This window comes from Pollachius pollachius, assembly GCF_949987615.1.
Source record: "Pollachius pollachius genome assembly, chromosome: 8".
NCBI classification, from domain to species: Eukaryota; Metazoa; Chordata; class Actinopteri; order Gadiformes; family Gadidae; genus Pollachius; species Pollachius pollachius.
Genome location: NC_136941.1, coordinates 9,176,491 through 9,190,865, shown reverse-complemented (window position 1 = coordinate 9,190,865; position 14,375 = coordinate 9,176,491). Strand labels below are relative to the sequence as shown.

Genomic DNA, 14,375 nt, shown 5'->3' with positions numbered 1-14,375 from the left:
GAACCATATTTTCCTACTGGAGTCATAGGGGATGTCTGTATTAGATACACAGCGTGACTCCCAGAACTCCCACAACAATACAATTTGTATGACAATTACAAAGTTCATTTAAGTTTAAATAAATTAATTGATTCTTAGTTTAATGTATGTGTAGTGGGATTGGGAATATTTAACAATTATTGAATACATGTTTTAGTATATACTACATGTGAACACTCCAACAAGATAACGCCGGGATTTTATTAGCTGTTTATTTGTTTTTATTAGTGTGACGAGACCTATAAAGTGGGACATTTTGCGATGAAAACAATATCCCGAGTTTGAGATCTCAATCATGGGATATTGCCCAATATCCCGAGATAGCGAACCAATCAAATCGCGCCATCTTAGGAGGTTCACGCGTAGCATATACTTAATGAATATACTCAACCAGTCAACAAAAGAGTTGTTCGTCTAAAGGAGACATATTATGGTGTTTCCCAACAAGTTAACATAGTGTTTAAGTTCCAGAAAACAAGTTTTTGAAGCTGTTTGCTGGAAATAGCTTTTAGGGAAAAAAATCGTGACTGCTTCGGCGGCAGTCCGGCAGCTCTGGCGGGGGGAGCTCGGCGGCAGTCCGGCAGAGAAAGGGATTGTACTCCCGGAGCTGAGCTGCCGCCGAGTTCCCCCCCGCCGGAGCTGCTCGTCCGCTGGTCCACAAGATCTTAGCTATGCTCTGATTGGAGGGGAGTGGGGAAGTGGGAGGTAATATTCAACTGTGCCCCCTTCCTACGTAGGAGGGGGCGCCGAAACTGACTCGCTCGTTTGGTAAATGTAGGCAGGGTACTTTCAGAAATGCATATCTCACTCATGTACAGACTTCATGTACAGACTTCATGTACAGACTTCATGTACAGACTTTTCATGTACAGACTTTTTTCAAAGTTTGTATGAGTGTGGGAGCACCAGAGACCCAAAACAACACCCCAAATCCCAGGAAAAGTGTTGTTTTCATAATAGGTCCCCTTTAATCTTGAAATGTATAGAAAAAAACGTTGGAAGCACACATTAACACACACAGACCAGTTGTGCCTGTCCATATCGTTGACGTCTGTTTACTTGTTACAGACTATGTAATGTATGTACCTCATACTTAATGATTGATGATTGACTGCATGATACGCCTGCCTCTGACTGGCCCATGTGACCAACAACACCAAGCCATCTACAACAACCTCCAAACCAGTGGTCTCCCACCCCAGTCGGGGTCTCCACCACTGGTGGTCTCCTACCCCACTGGTGGTCCAACCCTGGAACAAACCTCCCTTCTGGCCTCAATCCGCTTACCTGTACCTCATGGTGGTGGTGTAGGACACACACTCGCGCAAAGACACGTGGTTCATCTTGAGGAAGTCCTCCAGGTTCTTGAGCTGCGCGGCGGCGCGCACCTCCCTCAGCCGCTGGAGCTCGGCCAGCTGGCTGCTGCGCTGCTGCCGCTCCTCCTGCTCCAGGGCCTGCTCCGACAGGAAGCAGCTCAGCCCGCTGCGCACGCTCTCGCTCATGGACGACAGCGACAGCATTCGGTTGCCACCAGCGCCGCCGCCGCCGCCGCCGCCGCCACCGCCGGCGCTGCTGATGCTGCTGCTTCGCCGTATCGCCGTACCGCTGACGCTGTCCCGCGCCCCCGGGGGTCCGACGCCGCCGCCACCGCCGCCGGGCTTGGCCATCTGGGGGTTTTCCACAGGGGTGACGCTCATTTGACGGCTGAGGCGCCGGCTGTGGCCGCCCCCCCGCATGTCCACGCTCCTGGCGGTCGCAAACATGCCGGCGTGCCCTTAAGTGCGCAGACGGGTCAGAACCGCGGGTAATGGTGGTGCGTCTGGGTGGGTGATGGTGGGAGTCCCACCACCACTGGATTCTGCGGTGGAGCTGGTGCTGGTGGAAGAGATGGCGGAGGAGGTGGTTTTGAAGGGAGATGGTGATGATGGCTCTGGTGATGCTGGCAATCGCGAAGAGTCTCAACACGACCCCCCGTGCTGGAAGACTTGATCGTGCGAACGGCGGTCAGACAGACAGACAGGGAGGCCGTGAGCTGTGGAAGGACGGACCGAAACCGAGTGCGATCGCTGGTCGGTTGTGAGTGAGAAGAGTGGCGGTCGGTGTTGTCGGCGAGGAGAGGAGAGGGGACTGTGGGCCCAACCAGAGGCTTTAAATAACACCTGTTCCTCTGCTGATCTGGGGGGGGGGGAAGCTGGTGGGTAACCATGGCCAACATTACGCATCAGGGGCTGTAGTGTAACCAGAGCTGGACAGCCTCTGTCCTCCGTCCCCCCTGGCTTCCCAAAGCCCTTAACCCAGGAACGCCATGCTTCTCTGGGGGGAGTGATGCGGCCGTTTGGTCCTAATGGGTGACTCTCCGGGTATGTGAAGTGGAGCGCAAGGGGACGTTTATGGGTGATAAAAGTGTCTGGTAAATGCATGCGATTGGTCTTGGCATTCTCGTCGAGGATTGAGTTGCATGCTTCGGGACTATCTCGGGGTTCGGTTGGTGTGTACATGCGTGCCTTTCCTCCAGAGGCTGAACTACAGGTACCTGCTCATGCATACAAGTTACCTATTTTGGATCTGTGTCTATATTGAATACTAAGTAGTTCAATATGTGGTTCCCATAAAATGTTAATGCTATTCAATATTTGCAACAGTGGCTTCACCACTACTCACTAAGAATGTAAGAATACAGGAGAAGGTTGCACTTGAGGCGACATCTTAAATGTGTTCTACGTGCAACACAGATTCCACATATGGACATTTCCTATCTGTACAGCCAAAGCCTTGCCAAATTCAAAGGATTTTAAAAGAAACATCAGATAATCAAACCAAAAAAGCGATCTAATCTTTGACTAAAACAAATGCCTTATTCCATGCCTGAATGTCTCTTTATTAACCGCATACAAGGCTTCCATTATCTTACTATACATATATAATTATTCAATGCCAACATGAGAGCTCTAGGCAATATCACACGCACCATTAGTTTTGGCACTTCATTTAAAATTCAGAAACACAAGCTCTCATCCTTCCACTCCAAGAGCCGTCCAAACCCTGAATTCGTACACATGCGGTTCATCCTTTTAAACACCTAGCTACCATGTTCTCCTTCCTCCTTCACCAAAGCCTGATCTTTTCTTTCCCCTACATTCCTTTACTGCCTGGTACCACCTGAGAGAGAGAGAAAGAGAGACAGAGAGTGTACAGCCAAACTATTTAATATTTCACCAGTCTCCATCCCCGCTGTCTCGTTGCCGGAGATGACACACACACTCCACTGTTTCCCGGTGAGAGAAAAAGGGATTCAAGAGGAGAGAAAGGTGAGGGTACCAAAACAAACCGAGAACCGGCGGGTTATGTGCCAGACTACCTCGGCAAGTCTCTCGGCCCCGCACCAGACCCTGGTTACAACACTATACGTTACGCTACTCCCAAGGATGACCACCAGCGGTTGTGCATGCAAGAGCTACCGGTCTCCCCCCCCCCCGCATGCCCCGCTTGCTTGGGCGCCACCGCGTTCCACCGTCTACTCACCCGGCTGTTTGGCGTGCGGCTGATGTACGGGTTCTGGACCACGCTGCTCATGGTGGACGCGGGGCCCAACGGGCCCAAGGTAACGACAGGAACCTAAGTTCAGCTCGACCCGTTCTCGGGCCCAGGGTGGACCACTGAGAAGACTCCAGGACCAGTGATGACAACCACCCTGGACCACTGAGAAGACTCCAGGACCACTGACTGCCGCCCTGGACCCCCGAGATGACTTCTGGACCCGTGAGAAAAATCCAACACCACCGAAGAGGTCCGACTATTGACAGATCTCTCCTACTTTGTGACAAAGTGAAGACTTCTCTCTACATCACCTCCGGCCACCTCACCTTGTCTACATCCTCCTCCACTTCTGCCGAATCCTGGACTAGTGCTAGGAATCCCAGACCACAGAGGAAGTCTTGTTGTCGACGGCGGCCTCCTCCTACTCTATGACATGTACTGGAAGTCTGCTCGACGTCACCCCCACCCTCCAGCCTCGATGATGACAGCCCTGCTTCTGCTCAGCACTGCCTGTGCGGCAGCAGCAAAGCCCAGTGTATAATCCCACAAGTAAATTATTTAGCTTCACGTTGGCACACTAAAAGCTTCTGATTGTCTGAAACAGCAGAAAGAATGCTAAAAGCCCTTCGTTCTACTACTTGTCCAGCCCGGTGTGTGTGTGTGTATGTTTGTGTGTGTGTGTGTGTGTGTTTCTGTGTGAGTGAGTGTGTGTCCGTGTGTGTAAAACACAAATAATCTTGCTCTGCATATGACAACAACAAGATCAAAATGGAAACATTCAGAAATATTTCATGTTTTCGTTCACTGCTAAGTAATTTGATTTCTTTATTCAAGTCAAACGGTGAGGTCCAAGGAAAATATTGACAATGTTTACCGAAAAGCTTTATTTCACTATTTTCATACCGAAAATGTACATCCCTTTATATCCACAGGGGACTCAATCCTTTCCCATGCGAGCTGTGTAATGCTAGCTTTCACTTCAATGCAACGAAGGCATCACATGTGCACTTTCTACCAGGTCATGGTCCAAAACAACACCATTGCATAATGCTCAACAATTCAGCCTCCCAAAATGTCCTCTTCAAAACAGTCTCATCTATAATTCAGGGAAGAACATTCTCCAGCCACATCTAGATAGAATAACAGCCACCACTAGTTAAACACAACTAGTATGACAAATCCAGCTCCACAGAGATTGAACTAAACCAAATCTGTGGACTATGACTGACCGCGGTACCCCAAGTCAAGGATCACACAGATCTATGACCTCCGGTGAAGTGGAGGGCATGGGTATTAGATCTGTTTGTAGGGAGGAAATATTCCAAGAGGATGTGGTTACCTGTAAAACTGCAGTTGTTTTCTGGGACTGCCATAGCGTGCACTGGAGAGAGAAGGAAGAGAGAGATTCAAGTAAGATGTGGATCTTACCTTCAGTTGCTTAGATGGAAAAGAAGTATGAAAAACACCAGGGAAATTAAATGACAATGCAGGGAAGCCTTTTACTTATGATACAGTTAGTAACTATTAGATTAAAAAAAACTGGGTAGTAACGATACCTGCTTAGGAGAGAAAGCTATTACCCAATAGCAAATAGGAAATCTGAATGGAAAATGTTCACAAGATTGTACCCGACCATTTTGTCATGCACCACGACATAAATGTAAACCGCCTATGTACATACTAGATGAAAATAATCCCAAATCTATCTATCGACTATCATGTGCCCCAACACATTTTATTTCTCAAATTGAATGTACTGGCATGTATATCCTGTGTTGTTTTGTAGGTCACATTCTGGCCAGTGGAGGACAACACTGTTACAGGATTGTCTGCCATATGTTGGGGTGTGTCTCTACCTGTAGATGCCTGGAGACGCGTGCTGTTTGCTGGAGAAACAGGCCGGGGACTCCATGTTGGACTCAGGATACATGAGGCCTGGGGGCAAAGAGCACCATGTCTGCTGTTAATGTCTCTCTTTCTGTCTCTCACTCACTTTCTCTTTGTCTCTCTCTGTCTCTATCCATCTCTCTATTTCTTTCCTTCGCTTGCTCTGAATCTCACTATGAATCCCTCTTTCTCCGTCTTCTCTTTCCATGTCTCTCTCCATCTCTGTCTCCCTCTCTCCCCGTCTCAGTCTGTCTATGCTCTTTCTCTCTGGTCTATCGTTCACTATCGCTGTAATATCTCTTTCTTTTGCCATCTTCTCGATTTCTCTCTGTGTCTTCCCTGCTCCCTCTCTTTCTTCTTGGTCCTACTCACACTCTCAAAGAAAGGGCAGATACATATTTAATAGACAGAACAAAGAACAGAGACCAGAGAAATGTTCCCCTTAAAACTCTTGGCTATAATGGTAAGACAAGGCTACTGTCATGACAACAGACTTAATGTCACTTTAAACTTTAAAATGTCAGTCCACAGCTTTCTTTTGAAGTCCAGAAGCAAGCTAGCTAGAAAGGTCAAGCTTACCACGCTAGCTGGCATATTTCACCATTTCACACATAACAATCAAAGGTAAATAGCCTACTCATTTCTGAACACATCAATACACTTGTCGTCTGCCAAGAAATGATTTGCAACTAACTTCCTCTTTTTAAATAGCAGATTACTTACAACATAACCTAATTTCCTATAAGGCAGATGTGTATGACTATGTTTATCCTATTGTTAGATTTAAAACTTGCTCATTAAAGCTGTATTGTTTACATTCATACATACTCTTAGAAGGAAGGATGTATTAAATAGTAAAGGCATATCTTAGAGGAATATTAAAGTCTAGGGGAAAGGAATCCCTGGCCATGCTCACAAATTGTAAAAGTAGATATAAAGTACCAACATTTTAGTATATCAGTATAAAGCTCCAGCAGAGGGGGCCATTTCCACACAACAGACTAGTATAGCTGCTGGACACTTGACAACATGGTTTAGAATAGAAGAATGAACATGTCTGTACATTTCTGTTACTTATGACAGGCCTGTGAATTGCTAAATGTATATAAAAACGATGTAGGCCTATGTGTATCTATAACAATGATTTTATATTAATTAAGATTAGTAAACTTACACTTCTTCTAATCATAATAAAACATTAAGAGTAAAAGCACCCAAAAAGGTGTAAAGAAAATGGCATGCATTTTTTTTACATTACCACTTAATCTTAACAGGACCAAGCATCAAAATGGAGTAAAAACCACAAGGTCTGTTGGGATTATAATAGGAAACATTTTGTTTGTTTTTCTTATGTTTAAAAGGTTTTGCCTTCTAGCTCGACTGGTAATGCGTAGCTTTAACACTGCCAAGGGCAAAGATCGGGTTCCCACTGTCTTCAGCGCACTAAAAACATCTACCAAATCTCGTGGGAAGGCATTTTGCCTTTTTCAAACATGTCAACAAAGTGCTGTTGTTCAAGGTGTTGGAATGGATTTCATACCTGCTGTTTTGCACATATTCATGTTCAGTTCTCAATGGTCAGTGGAGTTTTTAAAGTTGCTGTTCCTGCTGCTTTGCCCATTAAAGGTGTTGATTGCATTCTGAGCAATGACCTAGCCAGGGGCAAGTTTATGCCAGTTCCAGAGGTAGACAGCCCTGATTTTAACCTCTTAAACTCGAGGTTCCCCAGATGTGGGAAGACCGTGATCACTCTCACAGCAAAAGGCATACAACACTGCCCTTATTATGTAGAAATAGTCATATCAAATTAAACATGAGGAACTCTGCTACAAGCACATATAACTCATTTTTACACACACCAAACACAACTCAAACACCAAGCATATTAATTACACAAATTAGACAATTAAAAATAGGCTGGAGCTTAAGAGGTTAAATCTGTCTCTGGCAACACAACACAAATTCTTCCTGACATTATTCCTGCTTATGTTGCTACAAGGGCTCAGTCGAAGAAATTCGGTCTTGAATTTATTGACTAATTTCTGGTCACGTGGCAGTTTCCTGATGCTGTTATGACCAGGTCCAAAAGTCAGACCCAGCCTGCTGACTTTTGACTTTGCCAAGAGTGGTTCAAACTGATCAGGACAGCAATTTAAAGTTCTGGATATATGCCCACATCCTTAAACATAAGGCATCACCCATGAAACATTGAGTCCTTCACCATCCTGAAAGCTAAGGGACACTATGTGTTACGCAAACACTGCAATGACTCACACAAGGATTGGGATGACAGTGTTCTTGTTTTGTTCGTGCCTGCAAAGTTGTATAGGAGTCATTAGGTTTTAGTCCCGCGGACCTTGTATTTGGATATAATGTTAGGGGTCCTTTAAAAGTCCTTAAAAGAGCATCTGGTCATTCCAGAGAGGAGAGTCAAAAGTATTCCTGAGCATTTTGCCAAGCTCAAAGCTATTTGGTTAGAGATGCCCTGACCTGCCCTTGTTTATTAATTTGTTTAAAGAATAGTTAATGTTTCTTGTTGAAGCTAGAAACCTGCAGTGAATATGTGAGAACCTATTGGCTTGCTAAGAACTATTATAATAGATGTAACACATCAACAACATGGCTCAAGTTCAAGAGAATGACAGGAGGCAGGGTGAAATACAATACAGCCCCTCTACCATCAGCTTATCAAGGGGCAAAGAGCTCATCTTCATACAAAGAGTTCTAAATCAATCGACTGCATGTTCATGATATCAGAACGAGCTGTTGTGGGCTATGAAGAGGGCAAGAATCTACTCATCCATGACAAATAAGCTTTGCTTGAATGGATCGATCTCCATATAGGTGTGTTAGTTAAGACAGCACCAAAGCTTTGTTAGCGAACATTTTCCAACCTTTGTCTTAGCTGCATGGAAACCTTCTCCTTTCAGCCTATCAGGTCCAATAAACAGCTTACAGTCACATTTCATTTACCCAATAAATATAAATAACTTTAAAGGGACAATTTGCCAACAAAATAATGTATTTTTCAAGTTCTGCAAGATTGACAGCATACATTAAAGACCACTTTTAACTGCCTATGCATGACCCAAATGTCAAAAGTCTTTCAATAGTAAGGCTGTAAACTGTAAAACAATCAATGGTGGTCATGGTGATGACATGGTTATAAAGAAGTCAACAGGAAGCATGTGTGCATGAAGGGGGGCTTTTGAATTACTGTGCGTTCACACCAAAAGCTGTAAAGCGTTTTGAGCGATAAAAGCCCATTCACTTTCTATTAGAAATGAGCGATAAAGCGATAGGAGCGATAAACGGCTTGAGCGATAGCTTTAAAGCTGTAAAGCTGTAAATGAGAGTTGAAAACAACAAATGAGCTAGCAGCGTTTCGGTTGTAAATAACCGCCAGCCAATCGGAATGTAGATGTCTCTCGCCGGCGTGGGTCCCAGTAAACATACGTGAGAACTTTAGTTCCTAGTTCCTACCACACATTTGTTCCTTCATCATGGTGCGTGAGAGAATAATTGCGGCTATTGCAGGGCATCGTATTTGTCCGCGATTGCACAGCCAACGTGGTCTTATTATAGCCCAATCATTAACTAAAAAACACATGGATGCTTTAAACACAAAGAGTAAAGCATCCAGCATATGATTTCAACAATGTATGAGGGCATACGCAGTCCGCATTACGCAAAAGGGATGGTCGCACAGTGGAATGCCGGACGAGTGGCGGGTGGAGATGTGCGCGCATTTTAGAAGCAGGGAGATACTGTTCAAAAAATATTTCTAATTTTTCAGTTTGCCGTGTGTCTGCCTGGCACAAATGCTCCCATTCAGCGGACACACACACACACACACACACACACACACACACACACACACACACACACACACACACACACACACACACACACACACACACACACACAAACACACACACACACACACACACACACACACACACACACACAGACACGATAGCGATCAACTAAGCTATAATCTAGCATCTAAGCAATCGCTCCATTAATTAGTTATTCAGTGTTTCATGTATTTATGCTTATTATTCTTTTTCTATTGACCAAACTTATGACTATCTTGTGTTTTTGTGGCTCGGCATCAGCAGCAGCACTTGCCTCAAGTACGAGCGTGCAGGCAAAAAGCGCGGCTCCTTTAAATGGATAAGCAAAATCGCAAGAGCGATAGGAGCTGTAAATATTTTGGACAGCGTTGCGTTTTGAGCTATTCGGCGATTTTGCATCTTTTACAGCTTTTGGTGTGAATGTACAGCTAGGCCTGTAATCAGTAACCGCCCTAGAACTGATAACAAACAAATTAGTTGGGTTTTTCTATTTCAATGAGGGAAATTGTATGGCAAAGACATCTATTGTGTTGACAAAACACAATTGCTGTACCTGTAAGCCAGACAAAATCCTGCAGCATTTTCTTTGAGCGAGAGAGAGACAGAGACAGAGAGAAAGGGACGTTCAAGGTAAAATCCCTTGGCTCATATTACCTCTCCTCCTCAAAGTCATCCTCACCACCACAGACAGGGAAGGAGAGATGTGGTTGAAAAAAAGAAAGCAAGAAAGAATGAAAGTCCAATTATGTTTTGGCTATAAGAACAAACAGTTTGTTTCCCATTGCAGCTTTAGAAACGAGGTTGCCCTAGTCAATCAAAAAGTCACACTTTTCTTAGTCACACATCACCATATCGATGCAATGCAGCTTCATGTAGTTGCAGGTCCACGATGCAACATATTTACTGACTCATTATGTGTAGGCACTCTATATTGTGTGTGTATGTCGTATTGTATGTGTATGTAGCGTTGTATCATGTGTACATAAAAGTCTTGTGTGGGAGGCTAAGAAGCTGATGAAGACCTAGGGGCCCTCTTGCTTCCCCCTGACAGAACACCAACACTACTTCTACTCCCGGATTCCGGAAGCTTCTTAACATCACAACCTCCTCCTCATCCTTTTCAAACTGTGTGGGACCAAATCAATTGGTCAGGGAACGGACTGTTCGCCTGGAGGGAGGAGACAGTATCAGTGGTTATGGAGGAAATGACATGGGATATATTTAGCCACAGATCTTTGAATACATCTGCTTGGAGCGGCCTGTAAAACGCCTTGGAGATTAGATGTTAGTGATAAAGAAAACGAAAGACGTCGAGATATGAGCCGTTATCTCTCTCTGTAATGTAGAAGTTCCAGTGGGGTAAAACTTTTAGAGATAGAGAGGAATATTTAAAGTCTAATTTAGTTCACTGTTTCAGCTTGAATTTGATTTGAAAGAATTGGTTTTGGCTGAGAGTTCTAGGAAGGAGTTTGGGTGTGTGTCGTGTGTCATCCTCATGGTTATGACGGCACGTCAACCGTTCCATACTTTTTTTTATTACTGTCGTTGTGTATGAGAGCTCTAATGAGCGATGTTGTATGTTTAATGTGCCACACACTTTACATTCAACTATAAGTGTCCGGTAAGCCTGACTCTCCTGGAGGGGAACATCAAAATCAACTGCTGCGGAGACGGAGCTACCATATCCACACACATCGTGGCGTTGTACTATAAGTGTTGGATGGCTAACTCTCTCGGAAGCCACCATCAGCATCCACACAAAAACAAGGCTGCGGTGTCCCTACGTTGTGAAATCGGAGATTAATCACCGTCACGAATAGAAACCCACTTCCGTAGCAGAGTGGAATGTTAATGAACCTGTTGGCAGAGACTGGAAAAAACATAAGACTTTACTCCTGTTTTCTCGAAATGTTTCTTATTTCAGTATAAAAAAAAGGGGATGGATTTCACACCACGTGAACGTCCTGGGAGCTAGTGTGTTAGCCAACAAGTCATCTCTTGACTGCAAATGAAGAAACACTCTCGAACAATGTTTTGAAAGAAATTAATTAAACAAAGTTGCTAGAAAAGCTACATTATTATTTCTCCCCATCGCTACCTCAGCCCACCGCTAACTCAGCCCACCGCATCCTCAGCCTATCGCTACCTCAGCATGCCACATCCTCAGCCTACCGTTACCTCAGCCCTCCGCTACCTCAGCCCACCGCTACCTCAGCCCTCCGCTACCTCAGCCCTCCGCTACCTCAGCCCTCCGCTACCTCAGCCCTCCGCTACCTGCAGCCACGCTACCTCAGCCCACCGTTACCTCAGCCCACCGCTACCTCAGCCCACCGTTACCTCAGCCCACCGCTACCTCAGCCCACCGTTACCTCAACCCGTCCGCTACCTCAGTCTACCTGCAGCATCCGAAGTCAGCCCATCGCTACCTCAGTCCATCGCTTCCTCAGCCCACCGCTACCTGCGGCATCCCACCTCAGCCCATCGCTACCTCAGCCCATCGCTACCTCAGCCCATGGCTACCCCAGCACATGGCTACCTGCAGCATACATTTTCCCTGTTCACTTATCTGTGCGCTGAGACAAACAGACGATTAAATACAATACTTTTGTTCAAGACAGAGACGATGACCAAATTGAAAACACCCACCTATATCCTCTGGTCGAAGGATGCGCTGGTCGGCTCTTTGGTTATAACAGTGGAACCGGCTGAACGATTGGAGTTGCCCGATCTTTTCTGAGTGACAGTTGGATGAAAGAAACGTTGGAGGCTTGAGGAGGAGATGGGTAGAGGGGGAGATGAGGAGTTGTCCGATGAATGACGCCTCTGGCTGCTTGACGCTATAGATCGGGTGAGCGGAGGAGCATAGCGTTCAGTGAGTAGGCCTATTATATTTGGAATGTAAGTGTGTGGCGTGAGGGGGTGGTTGGGATAGTATAGAAAGAGCATAGAAGCATTCAAGCATAGAGAGCATATGTAATGCACAGATGCAATGAAGGAGAGCAGAATGAGTGAGCGTGAATCTGAGTCAATGGAGAAGAAAGTGCTCGCTCTTTGCTTCGGGCAAGTTGTATGCACGTGGACATGCTTATAATGCAGCGACATTTGACCTGAACACGCACGCAAGAACACACACACACACACACACACACACACACACACACACACACACACACACACACACACACACACACACACACACACACACACACACACACACACACACATTTTCATGTTTAGTCCTACCCTTTTACTTGCTGGTGAAACAGTCGGTACCACTTTGTAGCCTATAGGCCTATACCTGTCACACAGATAAGAATCTTGGAATGTTAAATGGATAACAAGTCAGTTCTTTGTCTTTTCAAAGAAACATGAACTGATTAACTCAAAAGGATAGAGCATAGTGTAATGACTTACTTTCTAACCTGACTCAGAATATCCTGCGAACACTTGGTGTTCATAAGGATTACAAAAATAACTCTTATGAAAGAACCATGCCGCTTTCAAACAGGGTGAGAAAACACAAATTCACACTGCAAACATAGACATAAAGCCCAACAACACACACCTAAAAAACCCTCTGTCATCAACGTCCAAACCCCACTGGGACGGTCCTCATTTGAGCTCGGAAGCTGAAAGTTAAAGTTAGTTCAGTGAGTTTGTTTGGTTTCCACACTCCAAGGATAACTGCCATCTAGCATTTCTCAAAGGCATTGCCATTGCCGACAGAAATGGGCAATGCCTTTTTGAAGGGCACTTTATAAATCTATTTGTTCTTTTTGTTTTAGCAAGGGTCGAGTTTCTGTTGGGGTGTAGGATAACATGTTTACTGGGACTTTGCAAGGACAAAAGGAAAGTGAAATGTACATTTGTACATTATAGACAGCGGGCCCACCCAAACGACATCAACTGCTAACATAAACAGTGTTAAATATGTGTGAGCCTATCATGAATATTCATATCTAGCTATAGTGAATATTTTCCAATAACCTTACCTCATTGAGTTCATGTGTGAATCTATGCAAAGACCGAAAACGAGATTGCCACTGTCCAAGGTGCTGATTCACTTACAGCCATCACAAAGAACTGTTTTGATTAAGATGCTTGTCAGAATATTAATAGTATGTCTACTTTTTTTTGCTAATGTTAATATATGCTAATATGCAACGCTTGGTCATGAGTGTTTTGCCATTAGTTTACTTCCTAACCCAAAGGAACTAGGTGAGATGCATACAGAGTTTATTACAAATTATGGTCAAGGGAAAGGCATTAAGATATACAGTGCTTTTCTAGTACAAGGTACATTAGCCCACATTGGTGCACCATGCGACAATTTATGTTTGCATTGAACCCATAGACTGAATTAAATAATTTGAGCAGTAGTTACGCGACTCTGCTTCAATGTTGCGCATTGGACGAATGGCCACAAGAGAGCAGTATTTAACAGCTAAAAGTAGTCCATTGTATGGGGGACAAATTGTGCCACGAATGAAGTAAGGAACTTTTAAATAATTGAAAGACTTTAATCAACGATTATTAAATATACTCATTAATGGAGCACTTAATGATGGTTAAAATAGTCAATTCAGAATGGCATTTTAAACACTATTTCAAAAGAAAACGAAACTAATCCCATCTACAAAGACAAGCCTTTTATTGTATGCTCACACACCAACTCTGCCATTGCAAAATAGCTTTCTGCATTATTAGATAAACTTAATTTATCCCCTGCTCGAAAATACAGGCCTACCAGGTCGCTCAAATTAAGACAAATCAGATCACTCTTAAACACCAGCCAATCCGATTGCTCGAAAAAGAAAACCTGGCAATCGCATCGCTCGAAAACCCCTGCCAATCAGATTGCTCGAAAATCTCAGGCAATCAGATCGCTCAAAAACCCCAGGCATTCCCATCACTCGAAAACCCCAGCCAACCAGATCGCCACAAAACCACAGCCAATCAGACTGCTCGAAAACACCTGCCATTCAGATCGCACGATTACCCAAGCCACTCTATTCGCTCAAAAACCCTAGCCTATCCGATCGCTCAGAAAAAAAA

The 14,375-nt window shown here is 44.7% G+C and overlaps 1 protein-coding gene across 4 annotated transcripts in view; it reads right to left on the bottom strand.

Moving 5' to 3' along the window:
• LOC307079300 (voltage-gated potassium channel subunit beta-2-like) overlaps nt 1-5,506 on the bottom strand; it is a gene marked incomplete at its 5' end in the record, with an annotated part of 31,779 nt that extends 26,273 nt beyond the window's left edge. The window contains 2 exons of one of the 4 annotated variants that reach the window (XM_079741549.1): nt 4,916-4,957; nt 5,433-5,506. In XM_079741549.1, the coding sequence (XP_079597675.1) occupies nt 4,916-4,957; nt 5,433-5,506 (116 nt within the window). Of the gene's footprint in view, nt 1-1,326; nt 1,803-3,561; nt 3,613-4,915; nt 4,958-5,432 lie in introns of those variants that run through there. The other 3 variants (XM_079741546.1, XM_079741550.1, XM_079741545.1) reach the window with 3 other exon arrangements.
• Nucleotides 5,507-14,375: the final 8,869 nt, after the last annotated feature.